The sequence below is a fragment of the Colossoma macropomum genome, unplaced genomic scaffold (genome assembly GCF_904425465.1).
Source record: "Colossoma macropomum unplaced genomic scaffold, Colossoma_macropomum, whole genome shotgun sequence".
In the NCBI taxonomy this organism is placed as follows: Eukaryota; Metazoa; Chordata; class Actinopteri; order Characiformes; family Serrasalmidae; genus Colossoma; species Colossoma macropomum.
Genome location: NW_023494789.1, coordinates 17,390,896 through 17,416,459, shown reverse-complemented (window position 1 = coordinate 17,416,459; position 25,564 = coordinate 17,390,896). Strand labels below are relative to the sequence as shown.

Genomic DNA, 25,564 nt, shown 5'->3' with positions numbered 1-25,564 from the left:
CAAATGTAAGGATGCTTCTATATTGAAAAAAGGCACCCGGAACAACCCTGTTATCAGATAGATTGTTGAATGTTCGCCACAGAAATCATGAGTATTGCATAACATCTCTTTTTCACTTCTCTAATAGGGTGGTGCTTTCAATGGCAAGAGAAACTTTCACATTCTTACTAGAATTAAATTTACGAGACGTGTCAGCCATAAATAACTACCCTTTTGGCCACTGTTTCCATTTTTGTTTGGCAAGCTTTTACTATTTTCCATGTAAAGTATACATGTGTAATACAATATTGTGCTATGTTTTATTTTTTTATTTAGATATGTGGACATGCAAGGCCTGAATGGCTCTTATTTCTTAAGTATAGGCACTGGAACCTATGACCTTTTGATTACGAATGTAAGACAGTTCACATCTGTACTGCTATCATAGCTCTTCCCAAACTCGTTTAGAGCTGACAGTATGTTGCTACTGTCATTACATCACCATGCTTTTTCATACTTCAGAAAAGCCAGAACGCAAAATATGTGTTTATATGTAAATAAGTGTATAGATCCTCTATTAAGACAGAAATCCCTTTCTTTTTTACTACAAATGCAACAAGAAGGTATTTGGCTTAATGAAACAGAGCCACACCAAAGAGTCATTACAAAAGAAGGTGGGGGAAATATGAGACAAATGCCCTTGTATTGCACATAATAGTTGTAATATTTACCCAAAGGCAATTGATTTGGCAGGGGGATTTCCCTAAACATGCATGAAGTCATACCAAGTGTTCCCATATTACATTTTTGACTGGAAGGATCTGTAAACAGTTTCATCTGAAACCCTTACAAAGGGTTCATACAGGCCCTGTGAACATGTCTGAATATGCTGGCAAACTGAGGTTCTGCCAGAACAACAGGCTTATGGGGTGTCACTGAGATAAATGATGTTATAGAGATTCTACACTAAATATTTAGATACTAGTATACATTGTCTGATGTAGTTTAGGTGAGGTAGCATTTGGATTCTAAAATGTCTGATTTCTAAAAATCAGTGTCTTGGATGTAGAATGAATGTGTTCACTGATATATCACATTTACTCTTTTTGGTGTCATACAACTGTATAGATTTTTAGTTATTTTTAGATTCAATAATATTGATAGAAAACAGATATTATATTCATGATAAAATAAACTATGCAAAGTTTCTTCTGGTGTAGCTTTAAGAGGAAAAAAAAGAAAAGAGTCTAGTCTGAAAAATCTATGATTTTTTAATAATATTAAAAACCATGATGTATTTAGAAAATATTGCAGTTTCAAATGCTGCCCAACACCAGTGTTGGGTTGTTTACTCAAAAAAGTAATCCATAACAAATTATCTCAGACAACTATATTTGTTTGACTTATTTCACTATTACTTCTAAATTATTCTTTAAACCCCATGCAAATATGTTTCAACTGGAAAGTAGAAGGGAAAACTTTTAAAATGATGAATAGCCGGTGCTGTTTGAAAACCTAGAAACTAGCCAGAAAAAACAACTGCGTTGAAATAAAGTTTTATGAATAATATAATGAATGAAAATTGAGTCAGGGCTTGTTTAAGGGGAGGTTGGGGCTCTCTCTTCTTCAACACATATATTTTCATCCATCATTTTCATATTATTGTGATTAGAGCTTCTGCAGATTGTACAGCAAGTTTACAGCGCCTCCCACACTCTAGCTCCTCACTTTCACAAACAAGGTCATGCGGGTTAGCTGTTGCAGGTAATACGTGTGGGCAAATGACATAAAATGACAGTCAGGAACAATCTATATAGAGGAAATTTATATTTTAAATCCTTTGTGCATTTTTGGTATTGGTCTGTTAGACATATATGAGCAAGTAGTGGAAATCACACAAAAATTGTAATGTGATTACATAAACTTATACTCATTACAGGAAAATTTACATTGCTTTACATTACTTTATCCTGTATTACCCCCAGCACTGCCCAATACTGCTCTGATGCTGAAGAAAAATGAACTGTAATTAGAAGGATTTTGCAAGTGATTCACAATATCAAATATAATGAAAGAGGGAGAGACATTTATTTATTTTAGAGAGGGAGGTTTTCAATTCGAAGTAGCTCCTGTTATCTGTATTTTCCTACATGTAGTCAGAGACAGTTTGTACAAGCAGACTTGTAAAGGTCTCATTCCAGCAGTCACTGGCTCTGTGTAATTTACAGAGGTAGTTTAGAAAGCCCTTACATTTATTAGTGTTCTGGCAGCAGCTGGGCCTGCTCTGCCCAAATCACAACTAATACTCTAGCTGTTACATAGGGTCATCCATGCAGCAGACTGTAGTCTTGGCCACCGCCATTCTCCAGCTCGCTAAATAGAGTGTCTCCTACATGTTCAAAGTGTTAAAGTCAGGCTAACCTTTGGACCTTTTCTGGCCTGCTGTCTTGAATGTTGATAATGAAGGTCACCAGGAAGATAAAGGAAATAAAAGATGCTTTTGCTAACAGGCTTCCGTCTGCAAGCCTTTGTATGAAGAGCTGAATATCTGAAGAAATTTGCACAATGATTGGGGAGTCGTGGCCTTGAGTTGAGTGGAGTTCATTAGGCCTACATTACAGCGGATAAGCACAGCTCCGCTGCAAGCTAATTGACTCTGTATTAGCGAAGATAAGTGAATGTGTCAATTATCTGACCAAGGGTACTTTATATTAAGTAGAGAACATAATAGGAGATAAAGCAAACAGTAATAGGGAGCAATTCAAAAGGCGTCTGGTTGAATGTAGAAGGGGGTGGGGGGGAAGGTTGGGGGTGTTTTTGTACATGGTTAATGAGGTTTTCAACAGTGATGTTCATATTGAGCTCATCTCAGTGAGGAAATGTAGCAAAGACAGGTTTTGTATTTATGTCTCATGCTTCTGTGTGCTCTATGTTCTTCTGACTAGCAGTTTATAGTTTGGATATTTTTACTATAATTATTTTATTTTATTCATTTATTGTTCTTCTCTATGTAAAGCTGTTAAAATTCAAGTATGAAATGTTTAGGCCTCTTTTGTTTATATATTTGCATTATTAAAAAGCTGAAAATTGTTAAGTTGAATGAAACGGTATGTTTTAGCTGAAGACGTCGAGGACAGTTTCAGTGGGTTATTCAACAAGAGTGTGTCATAATATTTTGCTGCCAGCAAGGTCAGTGCCAGCAGTTTCACACCTGTGTGTCTGGTACTTAACGAATTGTGATTTTGGTCAGTCAAAACAGGAACTGGTGCACTCAGTTGAACAGGAAAACAAATGCAAAAAAAAAAAGAATGAAACGCATGAAAGGACGTTTTGCTCACTGTTGCTTTTTATTGGTATGTTTCTTCAGCAATGACACTGAAAGGAGTTTGTTATTGCAGTGAGGTCCAAAGGTCTGCGACAACATTAAAAGTCTGACATTTTATCAGTTTAAACCAAATAAAACAGAATGATTTGTGATTTTGAAAAGTACAAAACAAAGAAGTTCTAATACGTGGAATGGAGAAGAAACATTCAAGATTCTGCACGATTTCTAGGCCGTTATTCAGATTTAAGCAAATTTGTGACATTGACCATGTAAAGGCCTCTGTACAAAACGGTCACTTTTTAATCAAAATAACTTTTGAGTCTTATCTCTTATACTGAAGCATGTGTTCTGACTGTCATGTAGATCTGCTCATCAGAGGCTTTTGCACAAACTTGTGGAGTGTGTGCAAGCTCAAGTTTACAGTTTCACATTCCACTTTTCACTCAAATTGTTAGGCTGATAAGATGATTTGTAATGAAAAACATTGTATTTTGTTAGAAAAGAATGCAAAATATTAGCATTTTGATTAGTGGCCTCCCCCAACTGTAGATTTTCATATACTCAAACATCATTTCATATACTCAAGATTAATAATGAATAATGAAAATCTGAATGAGCAGAATAGTATGGAAAGTATGCATTTTATTACCGTTTGTTCATGGACTGTTATGAACACACCTCTTAAACCAGGGTTTGCCAGCTGCACATGCAGTCAGTCTACCGCCCAATAATGTTAAGATGAGTTTGGCCAGTAGAGGGGGAGGAGGTGGAGGTAGTTCTGTTAAACAACAAGAAAAATAACATCTGGGCAAGGCCTCTGCTTAAGCCTCTGTTTTTAGCAGCACCTGACAGTGTGAATTTCATGGCTTGAAATATATCTCCGCCATCTGATTTCTCCTTTAGATGAAAGCTTGTGATGGTTAAATAACCACGGAAACAGTTATGAAATCGAACAGGGGCAGGTGCTTGTTTTCTTGGCATTTAGCTGAGGGAGGATGGTTCAAATGCATTTTCCCCTGGGACATAGAGTGAATAGAGGCCCTTCAACCCCTTTTTTTCCATTTCATATAGCATGCTTGGACATTGCTCCACTTGTGTATTTTGATGCTGAGCAAGCTGAAAATACTGCCCTTTTAAAAATAAAGGTCCTTAAATGGTGCTTAGCTTTGATGTGTAGTTCTAAGAAAAACCGTAAGTTAAAAACCTTAAGTTTTCATGGAATAAGGGTACAAATGTTGTCAAATTCTTTAGACTGTTATTAGTCTGCGCTTAACTGACCAGCCTAAAATCAAGGACATGAAACATCAGTTAGAAAGCACAAACTTTCAGATTGAAAAGCTGACAGGCTGAGCCAGGCTCAAGGCCATTGTAATATACCTGATATGAGTACACATAATAACTGAATTCTGTATTACTGCACTGAGATATCAAAAAGTGTCCCTTATCTGGGCCGTGGAGCATAGTATTAATAGGTGGGGGCAGGCATGAGCGTGTATATAAAGTAAACAGCACAAAACATACCCTACTTAAGAACCCTTTTTTGGGCCGACAACTGTTATATGTTCATGATTATATGGCCAAAATGACATTCAATATACAGTGATGGCCTAGTAATAATTCTCTGTTCTGATGGTCTAGAGTTACATCCTAAGTTGAAAAGGAACATATTCATATGCAAAAAATTTACCAACCTTGGTCAAGTTATATTTCGTTGATTTTCCAATTGAAAATAAGTTAACACATCCTCTACATTGAACTAATTTAAATATGGTATTTTGCAAGCTTTAGTGCACAGTTTGTATTTATTTGCTGAGATTAAGGTATTATAAATAAATAAATAAATAAATAAAATAAAAAGTATGACATAACTTTAGCACAGGCCACATGTTGTGTGTCTCATTTAATTGCTTCCCCTAGTATGTTCAAGTCAGCAAATGAACAATAAAATGTGCAGAACTTGTGTTCTATGTAGAGGATGTGTTAATTTATTTTCACTTGTAAAATCAACAAAACACCTAAACTTTTGCATATGACTGCAAGTGCCATGACCGGGTCTCGCTTTAGCTCACTGTATCTCAGTAGCTCAGGAAAGCCATCACCATCCACCATGTCATTCTCTGTAATTTTACACACCCATGTGTGATTTCCTCACACCTCTGTACATCACACATTCCCTCAGAGAACCTAGACGACGTAGGTGTGTGTCTTATTGCTTGTAGGTGTTTGCCTTCAGTATGGTACATCATTGTAGTCGTGCTATTGTCGTTTTGAAAAGTGGTCCAGAACGCCATTTTTAGCTTCACGCTTCATTTTATGGTAAGCCTCTCTGTCAGAATGAATTGACAATTGTGCCTCATGTGTACAATTTAAAAACATCCCTCTAATTGGATGATGCATCTGCCTATACTGTGGAGAAGAATCCTTGATATTTCAATGTGGATTGTATTCAATTCTCATGTGAATTTTGTAGTCATATATTGTTAACAGTAAAGAGGTCAAGCAGTATGAAAACAGTGCAACAGAGGTTTTGGTCTTTATGTTGTCACGTTTTTCCACTATAGTGATTGCAATACAATTTGGCACAAATTCCTCTCCGTATATGTTTAAGTAGGAACTGTTGTTTATTATTCAGAAAAGTTCTTCAGCCATTCACATATCATTTAAAAAAAAAAAAATCGGTAACACTTTCTATGAATGTCACCTTTGTAAGCATCTATAAACACATTCATAACATGTTATAATGCAGTCATAAGGCATTATAAACATGGCTATAAATATTTATTTTAAGGCATTACACGTTATAGCCATGCTTATTATACATTATGAATTGTTAACATTATACATTATAAGTGCTGATCATAACAAATTATAAGAGCTCATAAGTCATATTTGTCCACTCTGAGTAAAGTGAAGCATACTGTACTAAAGCCTCCTCCAGTGTTAAGAGTGAGGCTACAGGTTGAAGTATTTACTGAAGGATTTGCTGAAATACTTCATCGTACAAAGTACAGCACATTACAGGCTTCCAATGTCAGAGTTTAAACTAGTGCCGCCATCAGTGTTTTACCCTTTGGCACTGACAGTATAACATGTTATCAACACTACTTATAATGCATTATATTAACAATTCATAATGTATAATAAACATGGCTACAAAGTGTAATTCATTTTTATAAATGTTCATAATCATGTTTAGAATGCCGTATGAATGCATTATAACATGTTATAAATGTGCTGATAGATGCTTACAAATGTGACATTCATAGAAAGTGTTACCAAAAATTCCTTAAAGCAATGTTTCCCAGCCCAGGTTCTGAAGGCTCACTCTCCTGCACATTTTAGTACTTTCCTGCTCCCAGCACACCTGATCTAACTAAGCAGCTCACTGACACCCCCTTACTGAGTTGAAAAGGGTGAGAATACAATGAGAAGTGCAGGGCACTGGGCCTCCAGGGCTAAGGTTGGGCAACACTGCTTTAAAGGGCCCAAATCATGGAAAACTGACTTTCTCACTTTTTTTCCAAAGTAAAATTCCAAAACTTTCAAATCCCAGTCCATACAGTCTATATATGAAAACCTTTAAATTGTTTTTGTGATGTAATGAAAATAAACACATTTACATATTTCCACTTATTCAGCCTACAACGGTTTAGCTCTGCCCATTCATGCTGAAATTATAAGGAGTGTTTCAGCCCGGACTGCTTTTTGAACAAGGCACAATACAGGGCAGCCAATCAGAACAGAGCTCATCCCCATATATAAGTCCAAAAGGCACAGGAAGCAAAAACAGCCAGTTTAAATTTGTTGGAAATTGGTCATGTACAAATGAATTATGGCTGTTTTTGGTTCATAAAACCCCATAGACATTGTAAGTAGACCTCAGGGGAGAAATATAAAATGCAAGAAAAAATGTAGAATATGGGCCTTTTAAAGAGCCATCAATAGAAAGGGAACAAAAAGTAGTTCTTCTGTGGCATCTCTCCAAAGAACTCTTTTGGGCACTTTTATTTTTAAGAGTGTCCCATGTAAGCCTCCTCCAGAAAGTCCTGGGTGCTGCCTACACTTCAGGTGCTGCTGCCGATACAGTGGATGTCAGATGTCTGCTGAAGATGAGGCAGCTAAAAGAGAGAACAGCAGGACACTTGTTACTAAGGAATATCCACCGGGCCCACACGGCATGTTCCAGCAGCCCCTGGAGCGTGTGACATTTCCAATGACATGCCCTGAACTATGGCTCTGCTCTTTATTACATGATTACATTACAAATGATGCGGCTGTTCTGGCACGTACACCGCCTTATTGCACTTTAGAGTCCTAATGTAGATGACTTTGGATGTTTGTGTGTGTCTGTCAGAAATACGCTAATTCAATAAAGTGAAAGTGCGTTTGTGGGTGGACTAAATAAAGAACAGTGCGTCTAGGCTTGAACATTCTAGACATGAAGCTGTCATCACCACGGCTCCTCTCAGCTTTACAAATAGACCACTCAATGATTTTGGGCTGCTGCTTTGAATGGAAAAGAAGCACTGAAGCACCACGGTTTTGCATCAGATTTTGTTCAACGGACACTACTCCTTTAATGATCGTAGTGGTTTCACTCTGCACTGTTCACAATTCCGGCCTAAAACTAACATTTAGTGTTATTTTTCATGTTATGCAGTATTTTGTAGCTCAGCATTGCATCCCTCAGCCTCATCGTTTTGACAGAATTCATGAATTTGTATCCTTTTTTGTTGTCATCCGTTAATGTTCTCTCACTACTATAGCCAGCATGCATTACGTAGATATGTCATACAACCATTGTACCTGGGTTCTGCTCCTACAGACTTAAAATACAGTTGTGATTTTCGGCCTCCTGCATTTGTCAGCTGATGGGGGGGGGGAAGAAAAATATTCAAACAACCTACCCTGAAGTATTTGCCCCAAAGCACTTGTAGTTTTTCAGAAGTTCTTGCCACCTTCAAGATACATCATTCTATCTTAGAAAATCTCACTATCAAGGCTATTGTCGTGCCACTGTAGGAGGTGAGTGAGCATGTACATCACTGACATATCATTGAGTACATTTTTTAATATGGCCCAAGTGCCCCTTTAAAAAAAAGACTGCATTAGCATTAATGAGCTAATGAAGTGCACTAGCAATGCTCCCTTAGTATATCAATAAACATAGATGAGAGTGTGTATAGGGCTCATTTCCTGTAATATGTGCTGTTCTTACCAATTTAGTGCACCGTTGGTTGCGTATAAACACAATGTGCATTGCTTTGATGGCAAATATGCAAACCACACCTGTTAATTTTGTGTTGTTTAATAGAGCCGTTTTCTTTCATGTCCTACGCAAATAAATATCATAAATTGTTCATGGAATTACAATTTCTATTCTATTCCTGTGGTTTTGTTTTGCTTTCTATAAAGTTAAATGTTAGGACTCGGGTTAGAGCTCTCACAGGGTTTTAGTTAGGAGATTGCAACACACTTGTAATCCAAAACCTCATTTTGAGAAATGTAATCCAGACACATCAGCGGTGTTTTATCTCCCTTAACTCCCCTGTCTGTTTCCTCTGGTAAGAGGATTAAATGATGAAATGTTGGGCTTCAAACTTCATTGATGAGTAAATTGCTTTGGTATGGTAAACAAAACAGCATGGGAATTATCACAGTGATTTTGGGGGTATTATCATGTTATGGCTGACTAAAGTGTCTCTTTCCAGGCCAAATGTCTGTAAAACAATGACTCAATGAATAAATGAGATTTCCTCAAAAGTATTTTAGTCTGCCTAGAAGCAAATATCATGTTGAAATGCTTATTTCCACTTTACTAAAAAACTATTGGGCGGAGGGGTCTTTTATGCAAAGGTCAGCGTTTTGAAATCTGTTTGAGCTGGTTAATCAATGATGCATTCTACTATACCTGGTGTAGCAGTAAAGATATTTTCGGGCAGTGCACTGGACTGTAGGAGGCGTTTGCTCGCTTAAGGAGAAATAATGAAATGTCATGTCATGTAGTTATGTTATTGCTACGTTCATATTGATGTAGTTGATGTAAATGTCATCAAAGATTTATTGTGATCTGATTTGGGTCAGTGTGCTGTATTTAGAGAAGCACCTTGTGGATTAGCATATGCACACGTGTTATGCATTTTTAAAGCGTACACAGAACGCTTCACTGAATTACTCACTGAACAGTTTCTTTTGTAGAATTTGCTTTTTCAGTTGCAGCCATAACTGGTGCTGAGTTTACTTGCTGGAGGCATGTGTTGCTAACGTGAAGGTGAAATACTGTATATCCATTTGTAACAGTCTTAGATATAATGAGTTTTTGAGAAGAATAACAGCTGACGTATAATAGAAAACACATTTTATTTCTTTAACAAAAGTAGTATTAAGCATAATGATTATATTTCTTGTATGTGTAAATTTGTAGTGACATATATTCAAATTAAGAAGTTTGAACTCCCCCAGTCAAATGACATGTATAGTTGATTTTTTAAAGTAAAAATAAACCTAATATCTTTTTTCCTTTACATTTTAGTGCTTATTTTCAATTTATTTGCGTTTAACATATTGGGAAAAATATAAAATATAAAATGTGCCATAACTTTTGCACAGGCCACATTTTATAATTGTTTTATATTTTTTTTCCAGTATGTTAAGTTCAGCAAATACACATTAATCGTGCTTTAAAATGTGCAGAAGTGTGTTCTCTGTAGAGGACATGTCCACTTATTTTCTCATAGAAAATCAACAAAATGTGTCATTTGACCAGGGGTGCCCAAACTTTTGTATACATGTGTGTATAATGTGTTCTGGAATGAGATTTTTCAGTTATTTATTTAAATTGATTAAATAACATTATTTGACAGTAATACAGCTTTTTCATTGTAACAGTAAGTATTAAAGTTTTTCTAATAATTGACCATAGTTGTTTCATTATTATTATTTATATTGTTATTATTATTATTATTATTATTATTATCTAATCGGGTCAGGCAGCATTGACCGACTTTTGCTAGGTGAAAGAAACATAACAAGCAAAGCTGCTTCCAGACGTCTACTCTGCTTATCAAGGGATAAGGGGACTTTAAGAGGGAGATTATGGCTGTTTACATTAATATTTATTTTATATAAAACTCTGTGTGCCTGATATAAAATAGAGGATTAGCATAATGCAAATTAGGGACAGCACTTGCTGGTAGAGTGCCCCAGAGGCTCCATTGTCTTCCAGGGCTTCCATGTCCTGCACTGATTGGTTCCTCGTTAGTCACTGGGGGAGTGGGAGGGTAGGGGGGCTGTGTCAGGGCCTGATTTGGGACAGGGACACATTGAGCTTTTGGCTGCAGTTTACAGGTCAGAGAGGCCTGAATGCTCTGTGAAGTCAACAACAGGGCCATTTTGTCTTTTGAAAGCTTGGAATACCATGTGTTCACAGTGATGTTAGAGGAAATAGGAACATCCCAGAGAATCCTGTTGCTCAATCAAGCAAAGATCGTTTAACAACCATATTGTACATGTGCAGAGAGGGTTGGGAGCAACACAAGGATTCACAACAAATGAAGAATGGAACGAATCAAGAAAAGAAGACATGATGTAGTTGGACTAGAGTACATGAATTATAAAGTAGGAAACAGTTCTACAAAACCTAAAAAATGTATTCAGGTTTATACAGGGTAGTTAATGTAAGAATTTAAAGGGCACATAACCTACATTCTTTTCCCCTGAGGTCTGCTTATTACGTTTGTGTGGGTTTATGTACCAAAAAACAGTCTCCCTTCATTTTTGCATGTGTGTTTTTCCATCTTTCTATCCCTTAAGAATTAAACAGGCTGTTTTTGCTACTGTGCCATTATGACTGATTTGTGTAAGTGACCTCTGTTTTGAATGGTTGCCCTGTATTGAAAAAGCAGTCTGTGCTCAAACATGGCACTAATCCATAATAGGTGGATATATGTGGCCTAAATGTGTTTTTTCTTTCTTTTGGTGAGAACTAAAACAGTGAATTCAAAACGGGCTGTTTTTTGCCTCTTAGTTTCCGTATGTGAACTGTATGGGCTGGGGAGTGAATGGTTCATTTTGAAACTGACAGTGTTTCAGGTGTTATTTAAAAAAAATGGTTTTCCATGATATGAAACAGAAGTAGATCTAAGTACATTTTTGGCGTTCTAGTAAATGGCATCATTTTTTATGCCATCTGAACAAAATATGTGCAAGGAAAAAAGGCCACTTTGACCTTTCTAGCCGGCCGCCCTTCTCTTCCTTACTCTCACTGTGAAGTTCTTGGAAGGCACCCATGGGTGTTCTTGAAGAATCTTAATTTGAGCGTTGTGGAGTCAACTTGCAGCTGTCTCCATCGATCATTGCACATGTTTTCGGAGACCTCCCTGACAGGAGCAGGGGATGTTGAACACCAGTAAGGTCAGAGGTCATTCTTCTCACACAGGCCAGGGCAGGAAACATCCACGGCTGGACTTACAATAGCTCTGACTTCGCTTTCGGTTCTGTCATCACATGGCTAGTAGCGATGGCTCACACGTACTATCCTGGGCACTGCAGGATGGAAATAAGCTGTTATGGTTGGCAGACGGATCGACTGGGGAGGGTAAACCCCTTGTGCCCTTGTGCTGCTATGCCCCATTTGATCACCTCTATAAATTCAGCATGACGTTTTCAGGGCTTTGATATTTTGATGGGCATTGCTTCCTGTTTATTGTCAGCATCCACGGTGAATGATAATGTTTTCAACATTGTAAAGAAATGGTAATACCACGCTGACATAGTTAACATGTGCATTGGCTCACGAGCTCTCCTGGCAGCCTTGACTCTGACTGTTTGTTTGTTTGTTTGTTTTAGTGATGGCAGTACAGCAACAAGTTGTTTAGAGGTCCAATCAGGACTGGCTTACTTTCTGTTACTGTGACAACAAAGGCTTTTAAACAGCAACACTACCACAAAACCAAGAACACTGAAATTAAATTTTGTTATTTACTCTGCTTACTGTTGGCAAACTCCAAGCTGATGCTGGCCTGCCTGTTGTGCCGGCTTAGCTGTAACCCGAGAGAATTAAAATAGTGCTGATTAGAGCATATCGGTATAATCATGTATGTGTGCAAATGAATAAGGTTGGAAGTAACATGAATTTTTTTTTCTCGTATTTATTAAGAGCTCGTCCACATGGTGGTAATTACTGGTTTATCCCGTACGATTAACAGCAGGATTTCTTACTGTTAAAGTTAATGAACCTGAACAGATGTCCACCTACTCTGCTCAGTTCAGTGCCTTGACCTGTTTTGTCATAACATTCTAAGTAAAAAAGAATTGTTTCATGAGAAGCACCTCTCTAATATTACATTCCTAATATTTGAGACAAAGACAAATATAGCACAGTACAGGAAAGAAGAGACAACTTTCAGGTAAAGTATCATCTCAACACTAAAAACTCGAGAACTTGATGACCTCGGTTTCTTGATGAATAAATAGGAGACTTAATTTAGCGTGTGAAAAGCTGACCTGACTCTTCTCTTTCTCATTGAGCACGTTGTGCTTTTTGTGATTTTGGTCACAAAGAGCCAGTTAAGCTCTCACAGTGCAGAACATGCAACAGGCCAGGCTTTGATCTCTCTCTCTTGCTCTTATGTCATTTCCCTTGTGTTGGTTTAATGTGGGGGTAATAGCGGAGTTCTCGTAAAGGACATGAGAAAGTGATGAGCGTCTATGGCTGCCATGGGAACCACAAACAACAGGTTTAAGTATCGCCTCATGGAAAAAGCTGAGATTACCAGACAGTGCCATGCTGAGCGCTGGTCAGAAATTTGAACTAAATGTTCCTCACTCATGATTTTCTTTCATATTTCCTTGTGGCTCACTGGCCCCCAAAAGTGCTTTTCATGGTCCTCTGAATCAGCATTTGAACAGTGTGGTAAGTTTTTTCGTTCTTTTTATTTTTTCCTCTTTTGAAGTAAAGTGGATATATCAGAACATGAGATGTTTTCCCATTTTTGCTCTACCATTAAAGTGTAATTTAGGTCAGCCTTTTTCCAGCTGGTGCTAAACAGACCAATTGAAGTATACAAGGTTTAAACTTAAGCTAAATTCCTCCCTGCAGAAGTTGCAATCCGCATAGAAGTAGATAAGCAAATTACATGTTCAAAAACTTTTTTATTTCTATAAAATTAAAACTGACACAGATCTCCTACATTTCTTAATTTCCTACACCTAATCTGTGCGTTCATGCACTCGGAAGTTTATAAGTCTCGCAAAATCACATAAGTAGGTGGTTACTAACAAAAAAAAAAACCTCTGACAAAACACTAACAAAAGCAAAAACACATCACCCCATCCAGCATTTAATATACGATGTTCGCAGTCCCCTCTCTTCGTGGCTCAAAGAAAGGCCTAATTCAGTCTGGTGCTGTGTACGGAGGCTTTCAATAATTGTAGACTGAGGAGTGTTGTGCCTTAAAGATGTATGTCACACACTCATTTCATAAATCTTTAAAACAGGGTCAGGCCTCAGACTGTCACTGGAAATAATGTCATGATATTGAGTTCAGTCGCCCGCAGCCAGTAAGGAAGAGATTACTGTGTAAAATCGTTTGTAAGTTCATGACATGTCCTTTAAGTACTGCTAAGAAGATCCAGCCAGTTCCTCTACACCACACTAATGCTCCGGCGTATGCTCCAGTTCTATACGGTTAGGGTCTGTAGAGGTAGAAAGTAGCTTAAAATCATGTTGTACATTGTTATGTCGTCTAGCCGCTGGATATCTTCTCTGATTGTCATCATATGGCTGGATTATCTCACAGTGTGATAGAGAAATGAGGGAGACACACTTGAGATTGCTGCAAATCTTCCTGCCTGTACCAATTAGTGTGGATAATGTGAAATTGTGGACTATGCTGCACTATACTGTTCATCATAATCATCATCTTGTATAAATATTAGAAATTATTATTATTATTTATTGTCATTATTATTATTATTATTACCCTAAAAATACTACTTGGTGAGATTTTCATCAGAAAGTCACAATGTTGATGTGTGATGAGTGAATGTGGGACGTGGACTGGCAATCTCGCTTTGGCATTACATTGCTAGTTGATTTCAATGCCATTGCTTTGTTTGAATTGTCTTGTCGTGATAGTGGGGTAAGAGGCCCCCTTAACAAGACTTTCTTTTGTGCTATAAAAACAAAACTGTCTTCTGTTCCGGTTTATTTCCCCTAATTATGTGTAGGTTTATACGTCATCATGCTATACATGCTATACAAGCTGAATGGTTTAGCATTAAACGGATGTTGTTGTTAAGGGGGGGCATTTCCACCTGTTCTCCCCATCATTATTATTAGGCATATAATTTATAATGCAGTTAGTAGAATTTTTAGTAAATTCTATTTTACTAAAAAAATTATTAGTAGAATTAGTTGTAGGGAGTAGTAGCAGGGAGTAGTAGGAATACGAGTTTTAGCAGCTGCTGTTGTTGCTAGTTTTCTCTTTGTTTTCTCATTCTCATTTTCTCTCTAGTTCAGTTTTTTTTCTCTGATGTGTCTTGTTTTCTCTCCCTCTCCTTGCTTGGCTGGTCATCAGCTAACTGACTACCGGTTGTTATGTCAGCCTCCCCACAGAAGTCTCACTGTGGAGGGTTGACAGGAAACCCACCAATGAGAATCTCTCCGTTCCTATAGAAACCACAGGCATTTGCTACTAATTTAGACAAAGGGCCTTTCACACAGAATGCATAACAAGCTTATTGATGTCCTCTTCCTCTTTTGTATGTCCTAAAATACATTGTGATGATGAGTGCATGTAAGCAGCTGTATAGTTGTGTCCATCCACTGTGACCTTTCACTGTGGAGAAATTGATAATTTACTCTTATTTTATTCTCACTTTTACCTACAAGACAATATGAGGAAAAACGAGTCAAGTCCAAAGCCTAATAATGAATGCATGTCCTCGTGTGTCCTCACGTGCACTTGAGGCCCAGAGGTTCACCTGCTCTTTGCCCTGTCTGCTTTATATTATCCAGCATTTCTTCTCCAGCAGCGGCTTGACAGGGCCCCTCACTCTCACCCAGCCTGCATTCCTCCACTTTATTTTCAGCTGCTGTACTGCACTTCAGTCTGCTGAACCCAGCATGTGCTCAAAGTGATAACTTTACAGCAGGAGCAAAATGGTTCCTAGCTTTAATGTATGTTAATGTAGCAATATTTTATAAGTAAATTTTCAATTAATTGTGGAACATTTCTGGTGTTCCTTTTATTATCACATGTTTACACAGTATAATGGGCATCTGGTTTTGAAATTGAAAAAATGATACAAGATTTGATACGACAGTAACGTCTTTTTTATTTTTAGTAAAAGAAATATTATTCATATATTCAGTCCAGTGGAATCCATATCATTGGCATTGCTAGAGCCAGTTTAGCAACATGACGTTTACATAGTATAATGGGAAGCTAGCCAGCATTGGAAAAAAATGGCAGTTGGAGTATTTGGTATGACAGCAATGGCAATGTTTAAAAATGTATTTATTTATTTATTTAAATCAGATGTGCGCTTCCTGGAAATTGTACCCATAACCTTGGCATTCCGAGAACCAATTTAGCTCATCACTCACACCGGTCCACTGCGGCTGGAGAGTTTTCTCTGCCATGTTCTGTCCCATAATTCTTTTCTTCTAGACTGGAATGTCTGCTTGGATCCTGTCCTGCATGGAGATATTCCACTCAACTATTAATGTGAAGCGGTGTGTGCCATTGTGAGGAAGTCTAAATCATAACTGTTCTCCTTTACAGGCCCCTGTATTTTCACCCCCTGCTAGTTCTCATTTAAGTCTTAAGTATTTTATCAGGGCACTTGACTTTGGCTCTCCGCGGCAGTGCGCCGACAGTGGCTCTTTTTGAAGCTCTTCCTGCTGGGACTGGTGGTTTGAAGCCATCACCTCTCTACTGTTTTTGTTTCATTTTGCTCCTGCACAATAGTTTAATCCCCCTTTTATGTCTAAATCTTAAAAAAACTCCATTTCCTGTCCCCACGGAATTCCACTCAAATCCACACAAGCCAATTTTGCCGGCTCCTGTACACTTCCAAAAGCATGTCTCCGCAGCCCTCAAAGAAAGAGCGCTGCTGCTCGCAGCCACATGAAGCCATAAATCAGCCTGCTGTATATTACAGCTAATTAAGAGCAGGACTCAGTTGCCGAGCTGCTGCGGAAGGTAGCGTGAATACGGCCGGATAATTACGGATAAAACAGTGTGTTTAGTGCTTCTTCCCTCCATGGTGCATTTGCAGGGCTTTTCCGCAGAGATAAAGTGCTGGAAATTCCACACTGGTCATTATAACACTCTATCCCTCTCTGTCTGTGTAGGATTATAGGTTTACACCACTGAGTGTTTTTTTTTCTTTAGGGTTTGGTTTCTATCAAGGCCTCTTGTGTTCTGTGCTGCAGGATCGCAAACGAGAAAAAAAGCTGAAGACAGCGTAAAACTGAGCCCCACTTTTTTATCACTGTAATTTATTACGGTGTAATCTGCGGATTAGCCACAATTGCAGATCTGTTCAACTGTTTCAACAAAAGGAAACAGTTTTAAGATCTTTTTATTTACTGATTCCAGTTCATCAAAGGCAGTATAACTGTTTTAGAGAACAGGTGTTTAGGTATTTCTTACCTTTTGTACCCTCGTCTGATCAGTTGTGGAGCTGGACTGAAACTTTGCAACTTTGCTGTCACATGAACCCAGCAGTTAGTGTTGTTTACCGCGGTCTTTGTAAACACTGGTGTAGAGAAGCTACCTAAGCTCCTGCAATAAATCAAATTCATAGGGAGATTTAGATGTTAGAAAAAACTCCAATTTAAACCACTCATAAAAGCATAATGCAAATGACCATGCTTAGACTAGCAAACATGATATTTGTGCTTTTTCACTGTTGCGTTGTTCCATGCAGCTTTCTTTAAATGGCACATAAACCAAGCCGCATCTTTTCCAGAATGAGGCAGTTATATCAGAACCTTGCAACTACTGTTTTTTAACATGCCAGCTGCTCTTTACTTTGTGTAAACATTTCATGAAATGGCCTAGATTTACTTAGAATAAAGTTTCTTTACCTTAAGGTACATGAAGAGTACTTTATTTGCTTCTCCTGTAAAGTTACTGTTTTAGAGATACAAGGTTTTGCTTCTGTCTCCTGGTTGGCAGATGGAAGTTAAGCACAGTTCACATGTACAGTACTGTGCAAAAGTCTGAGACCACCCTTCATTTATTTAATTAATTTCCAGTCAAACCAGCCAAGAAGTACAAGCATTGATTTTTCAGCGTCAGCAAAAAAGCAGAGAACATATATTTAACAGAAAATTACACAGACGGCTCAACAAGTAAATATAGTATCAGCTGAGCTCCTGCAGGTCTTCTGATAAAGGTTGTTTATCTGTTCCAAAATTTAGATTGGTCACTGCTGGGGGCAGATCTTTCAGCGTCATGGCCCCCAAACTATGGAACACATTTCTTTGTAACTGTCCCAATTTACTCCTTCAAAGCTCAGATTAAAACCTACCTTTATTCTCAGTACTTTCATTCTTCTGCTCACTGAAGGTTGCTTCTGCAGAGCGACCTTGGCTATGAGAAAGGCACTACTTATTACTATCAGTTTTTTCAGTATTTGGTGTGTTGGCACTATGTCTTTATTTCAGCTTCCATTCTCTTCAGGAGACTTACTTTCAGTTTTTCAAAGAAATCTGTGGGAATATTGTTCTACAGCTCCCGAGTTCAGTTTTAGAAGTTGGTTGCACTTTTCTGCTTCTCATGATCCCAAACACATTCAGACAGTGATATTGGTCTGTACTCTTTGGGTGGCCAGTTCATTGTAATGAAAACAACAGCTTTGTCTTGGTTTGATTAGCAAACTTTTCATTTTCTCAGTAGCGGCTTCTTGACAGGTACACATCCTTTCAGACCCATATTGATGAGTTGTCCTCTCACAGTGGAAGGATGGACAGAAACACCTGTGGATTTTTTCAGATCTGAAGTAAGAGTGGGGATTGATTTTCTCCTCTCTCTCAAAGATAAAAGCTTTAAGTGCTGTTTATCTGACAGTTTTGTTGGTCTGCCAGGTTTTGCACAGTTGTTAGGAACCCCAGTTTCTCAAAACCCTTTAATACATTTTTGAACGGCAGTTTTGGAAACAGCTGCTGTTGTTGTTGTTGTTGTTGTTGTTGTTGTTGTTGTTGTTGATGTTGTTTTTTAAACTTGTTTTCTTTGATGTTCACCTTCCTTATGCAAGTTAACTTATGTCCTCAGAAATGTCCTTTATGACTGTTCAAACTGGAAATTAAATGAACGAATGCTGTTTGACTTTGTACTGTACTGTAGATTTGGGTATATTGTAATACTAAATTGACTTTCCACCTTTCTGCCCTGAAGTTTTGGATGCTGCTCAGAGTTGTCAAATATACTTTACCCAGCGAGTAATGGTCGAGGTCCATGTTAAACATTTGTTCATATTTTTACTTGAAAATTTCTGGTTAAGTCAACATTTAGATGAAAACAAATGACACTTTAATAAAAGCACATTAATTGGCTTGCGTGTGAGGGGGGTTAAGTTCTCTGTAATTCATACGTAAGCACTCTGGTTGTGCAAGAAGTGGATTTTATGAGGTCTAATACCCTGCCAGACACTGCTCCATCTTTTGTATCAGAGCCTTTAACAACATTCATATTCCTGATAACCAATTATACCTCTCATAGGCCTCTCAAATAACTTTAATTGCTGATTAGAATTCAGCTCTCACAAAGCAGCCACTTGTGCATAATGGCTCAATAAAGAGTGAGAGGTAATGTGTGGTATTAAGTAGGTGTTCCTGCTGCTTCTCTTCATGAGTGAAAGCATGGGCACCCGGGCTTCACAGCCGGCACAAATGGAGCCACTCGCATTCACGGCACGGGGGGCCCCCTCGCTCCTCATAGCCAGTATCCAGCCAGCGCAGAGCAACAGGCCAGAATGAAACATGTTGTTCTGACCTCTTGCCACTCACTGTGAACTGTGGTCGTTTGGCTACTGTACGAGAGAAGGAGCTGGATTTTTTTTTTCGTTTGTTTTTTGGGTTTGTTTATTTTTGGAAAGTGTGTCACAATGTTCTTACTCTTGCTATAGAGGCCAATGTACTGTTAATTACCACTCACGGTCAGTTTATCTCTTTTTGGGTCAACGCAGAATTATTTCTCTTTATACTCGGCTATTTATTTTAGCGGAGCCACATATTTAATATTTTAAAAGAGAATAACAGCCTGTGGATTTGCTTTTTTTTCCATAGTTTTATTTATTTATTTATTTATTTATTTGTGGGCAAGGCCTTACCTTCACTACGTGAAATTTTTGTGGAGATTTCCTGTAAATATTTGTGCGGCTTAGCAGCCACATTTTCATGTTGTCGTTGTCCTAAATAAATAAATAAATAAACAAACATTTCCATTTTTACTGTTCTGTATAATTTGAGCTCAGCATCCGGATTTACATTGCATGAAAATGTCATGATGATTGGACCAATGAGAAATTTTGGAGAAATGCTCCAAAGCTGCTTCAAATAAAATCACTGTACATTTAACTTACATTGAAAGTAAAAAACTTTTTTTCCCTCTCCTGTAAAGATGCCATTTTGTTTTTCTTTGGACAGCGACAACGTGCTCCACTTATCTTAAAGACGGTGTCGGTCAAGAAATTTAAGATGATGGTTAATTGCCACTTAGATAATTGCAATTAATGATTTAGTTGTTTGTCTTATTACCATACAAGCCTAAAGTGGCCAGCCTTACTGGCTAGCTATACTTACTTCATAGCTGAAACTGCTTGTGCTGTCAAATCAATACTGCAAACACACTGCTGTGTGCGCACTCACACAATTGTCTACAGTTACACAGAACTATATTGCTGCTATCGGAGCAAAACCTTGTATCTCCATTTTTTGACATTTTTCAGTTTTTGACATTCTGAAAACGCCTGTTGTTCTTTACATTGTTTGTAAATTTCATGAAAAATGGACCAAAAGAAATGGCCCACAATTACTTGGAAAAACGTCTGGTTCCATTGACTTACATTAAAAGTAAAGTATGATTTTCCCTTCTCCTGTAAAGTTACCATTTGGATTACATTACAGCTAAAATTGGAATCAGCTACATAGCTAACAAATACACCAACATTATTCGACATGATGTCACGTGATGTCTCAATTAATGCATTTGCTGCTTTCTTTTGTTTATGTTTATTTGCCCCAACCCAACAGAACCAATTCACATTTTGTTTGTTGCAGTGTAATGAGTATGAAATCTACTGACTGCAGTCAGCTGCAATAATTGGGATTATTAGTGTTGTAATCAAGATCAGAGATTTTATATTTTGTAAAATATTACATTAAATAATATATAGCCTGCCCACAGTTGGTGAATCTGAGTCCACCTCACCACGAGACTGAGACGAGACCCAGTCTGTATGATGTGGAGACTGAGACTAGACCAAGACCGTTAATTTACTTGAGTACTACACCGCTAGAGATCACCTCAAGTAATTGCAGTCATCTCAAATAATTGCGATTAGGCAATTATATAATGGTAATTGTGACATTCCTAGTCCAGATTAAGATCTTCATATTTTCATTGCAGCCCAAATTTGTGAATTGTTTAGTCCAGTTCTTCATTTTGTGCACTTATGCATTTAGAAGCATAAATCATTAGTAGTTGAGTGAGACTAATACAGTAAAATGCAGTGATGTCCGTATGTATGTCCGTGTTATGTGTGACAAATATTAGCAAGCAACTCTGATAGACTTAATTTGTAAATGTTTTAAATACGAACACCCCAATCAACAGAGCATGCAGACAGAGATTTTTGTCTCTGTGCTTGCCACTGCTGTTTTTTACCTAATGTTAGTGCTGGAAGTTAAGTGTGGTGGGCAGTGTCACACAGGCCAGTGCAAGCTTCCGGACATTCACTGGCCCTGTCGGTTAAAAACAGCATTTTCTTTGGAGAGTTTTCGACTTTGCAATAGTGTAACTTCAAAACCAGGCTGAGAAATGCTTTCCCTCTGAGGAAATTCCACATGTACATTGTGCACGTGCTGTGGTGAAAGCCACTTCATCATTTTATGCTGAAATGTGTCACCATGGTTTTTAGGAAAATGCTGCATTATTTACATGTGGTAATATTTAAATGATAAGAGATTCACAATGAAAAGACGTAGTTCTTATTGAAATGCAATGAGAAATGACACGTACTGCTCTGGTGGACCTGGTAGTTGCAGGTAGTGATTGCTGAGTTATACTAGGCAGACTTCCAACTTTCTGAGTTTACAACTTGTGTGTAGAGGTTCATGTGGTTCAGGTAAAGCTGTTGAGATTTAGACAGAGATCTACACCCGGGAGAGCTCTGTCCTGAACAGATATCCTCCATAAGAAGTAAATAGATCCTTTTGTATTGTCAGAAATCTAGATTTAATGTTGTTTTGCTGTTTTCAGAGGTGGAAAAAGTACAGAGAAGTTGTACTTAAGTGAAATCTTAAATAAAACTGCATTAAAATCTTAGTTAAGGTGGAAATATGGAGCCAAAAATATAATGCAGAGAACCTTCTTGCATACTCAGAGTATCTACATACTCAAGTATATAAAAGTAAAAGTAAACAATTAAAAAAATTGTGAAGTCTTTTGTGTGTGATTGTGTGTCATGCAGTGGTGTGGTAACTAAAGGTGGGGCTGGTGTGTGTCCCCACACAAAGACAGATTAGCATAGTTGGGTGGGTGGTTTCAATTTGATTAAGCATAAATTTGATTGATCATTTAATTTTTGTGAAATCCAATGATAAAAATATGATGACACTATTTTTTGATGGCCCCTGTTGATTATCTACAGAACAGGTTTAGGATTAGATTGAGGTTTTGGTTTGAAATTAAGATTAAGTGTTTATTATTAGGTTTATATTTAATAGACTTTATTACATTCAGCTTAATGTTTGGTTGCATTTAATATCTTTTTAATGTTAGTTGTAAAGTTAGTTATAAACAAGATGAAAATGTATGTATGTGTGTGTGTATTTATATATTTTATAATATAATATATATTATATATTTTAGTTTTTTGAAACTCCATATGAAATGGTCTAGAGTAAGATTGTTTTTCTCTTAGAAATACAGCTGTCACTTACTTAATGATACTTAAGTGTGATAACAAAATACAATCATGGAAATGTTTTCCACCCCTGTATGCTTATGATTATTTAAATGTGAGGTCACAGTTACATAATTATTTACATAGTTACGTAATGAATTACATTTACACTCAGTTCTGTATTTACAGCTTTGAGTCTGCATTTGTGATTTTTTTTCCATTTGTATCAATGTCAAAAAATTACAACATGGCAAAAACAAGGCTTGTTTTTCACCCATCAGTAACTTTCACTTGATTTAATAAAACAAAATGTAGAAAGGGGCATTTTAAGGCATATACACCATGGGGACATTGTAAGGTTAATAGTGAGGAGTGTGAAGTCTACAGCCTTATGCCTGTGTTAATGTCCTGAATAATGTGAACAGCAGAGACACAAATGGCCCACACCTCCCCACTGTAAATCCCTCTGTCCCCCCGGCCTCGCGCTTCTCAATAAATCATCTAATCTCTCATGTTGCCCTGAAAAACGAAATCCCAAACAATTTCAGATGCTGGAGAGTCATACATGGAACTTAAAGTCTTAATTCTGTGTCAGACCTCAACTTACAAGTGACTTATTACTGCAAGTGAAAGGAGGGGTGGTTGGGGTGCCAGAATGGGAGTGAAAGAAAGAGATGAAGAAGGTGTGGCGCAGAGGCTCTTACAGTGTGCGGAGGATTTACTTTCTTTTTTGATTTGAGAACGCTTGAAAGGCACGGGCAGCCGCGCTGAAGAGTTTTAGCGGTCACAAGGTTATTATATAAAGCTCTCCTCCTCCTGCGGGGAGTCTTTAATGTCATGCTCGCAGACTGATAGAAGTGGCATTGCGCAAGCAACAAGCATGTGTCTAATTTATGCTTACAGATGCACTGGGGTTTTATTTAGCCATCGCAAGACTTCGCTTAATTAATTTGGTCAGCAGACTCTGATGAACTACATAGATGACATCAATTAGCCTCTAATGAAAACAAAAAAGAGGAGGGGACAGGGAAAAAAAGCGAGTGGAATTTTTGGACAAGCCTCATCAAAGAAATAACATGGTATTAAAAAAGGCCTTAATTTGCAAAGCTCATGTCTGGCTTGGTACTTGGTCAAACGAAGTACATGGTCAAATGATTCAATCTGAAGTCGGACGAGGAGTGCAGCCAAATCAAGAATCTAATTTGGAGAGCGGATCTTCATTCTGGCTGAAACATGCAGAGGAACCCAATCCAGGGATTAGCGCTGGACTTTAGAACTCTAAATTTGGCTCGTTGCCGCTCTCTTAGCCGGACAAATACCCTGTTCAGCTCGTTTTGAACACAGAACTTACTTTTTCAATCTCGGTAAACACCTGCTTACCACAGATTAGGGGCTCTTGGTTAACCAAATTGTTGCAATTATGTGTGTTAATCTTCTAGGGACAATATGGTTAGTATGTAATCCCCTCTACACACCCACACGCACATGTGCACACACACTTAACACTTGCTCAGACTGGCATTTTATAAAGAGGCTGGCTGTCCTGCTAAATCTTCTAAAACACAAAAGTAGTTAATCATCAGAATATGGATTGTACTTTTCCAAGTTACACAGGAAGTATTATGTAGTCCTGTTTAAATCCAGGATTATTTTCTGTTTCCCCCCACTCTGTGCTGTTTGGTATGTCTAGATGTGGGATTGCTTCTGTGTCTGATCCTTATGATTTTGTGAAAGTATTCAGCCCACTCCATGCTGTGATGAACAGAGTCTTATTCTTTAGGTATTAAGGAGTTTACATATATGAGTCTTAATCTGAAATTCACTGACTAATTTTCCTGACGTTTAACTTCTTTTCCTTGTTTTTCTTTAACCAATACAGGCGACTACCCACCTCCTCCCCCTCCAGTAATGGACACCAGTGGCCTGCCATCCCCTGTGTCCTACCTTCCACCTCCACCAGTGGACGACAGCTCATTTGGCTTTCAGGTGAGGCTTTGTTGAACAAGCATTCACACTCACACTGAAGCAGCCTGGTATAACCCAGTGTCACCTTTGTTCCTTCTAACCCATTTCTAGCAGTACTCTATCTGGCTTGTGGCCCAGTGTCTTATCTGCTTAATGTGACCTTACTTTAGAGGCAGTGAGGCCATAGAGAAGACTGACACCTATTGGCTCTCCTCAGTCACTTCCCCCCTGAGGGAATGCTCCCAAACTCTTTTTAACCTCCCCAGCCAGCAGTTTTTGCATATTTAGATTTAGTTGTATTTCCTCTTTGTAACATTGATTACATTGAGGTTATTTTTCAGTACATTACTATCATTTTCATTTATCATTGTGTTTGCCATTAAACACAGCTGCTTCTCAATTAGTTGCTTTGTTTGCTGGCACTATCTGCTCCATTAAAAACATGAAATGAAGCTGCTGTCAGGAGTGAAATAGCTTAGAATCAGCTCCAGCAGTCCTCCATTTAAAATGTTTTCTTCTTTTTATGTAAGAAGTTATTAATCCCAGTTTTGCAATGCCATGTTCTGTACGCTTTAATGACCTTCTCTGTTTTTCCCCACACCTGATGATCTGTGATTATCAAGCACAGAATTAGGTATGTGGGCAAAGGAGAAGCACTGAACTACAGAGCTGGGATTTTCTTGGGTGCTAGTTTAAAGAAAACACATTTTCTTACTTATTCCAGATATAGTCAATCAGTCAAGACCTGTTTGGTGTCTAAGTTTTGCTTCTTTAGTGCTTTGTTAACACTTGTAGTGAGTAGTCTCCCAAACCTTTTCCGTGCACACATACCAAAGACTTCTGTTGACCCACTCAAAACGCATTGATGTTCATTAGGGTCGTGCAGACTTGCTGATGTGGTTTGGGACACAGCATGTCTCTCTGTGAACTATTAAAACAAACTTCACTATGTAGCTGAGCGCTGCAGGCAGCCACTTTAGACAACTTTTGATTCCTCCCCACAGAATCTAAAGCGGACGCTAGGTTATATTTGCGATTTTGGCTGTTTTTATTTATAAATGTATATCTTTAGATCAAGATTAAAAATTAGTAATAAAAAGAAAAAAAAACAGAAATCATGATGTGCATGCGAGTCTGAATTTGGCAGAACACCTG

At 37.9% G+C, this 25,564-nt stretch overlaps 1 protein-coding gene across 6 annotated transcripts in view; it reads left to right on the top strand.

Annotated features, from left to right (window-relative positions):
* Positions 1-25,564, top strand: part of LOC118808028 (LIM domain containing preferred translocation partner in lipoma) — a 249,321-nt gene that overhangs the window by 85,820 nt on the left and 137,937 nt on the right. For all 6 annotated transcript variants that reach the window (XM_036570363.1, XM_036570366.1, XM_036570361.1 and 3 more), the window contains one exon: positions 24,324-24,430. In XM_036570363.1, the coding sequence (XP_036426256.1) occupies positions 24,324-24,430 (107 nt within the window). The remainder of the gene's footprint in view (positions 1-24,323; positions 24,431-25,564) is intronic.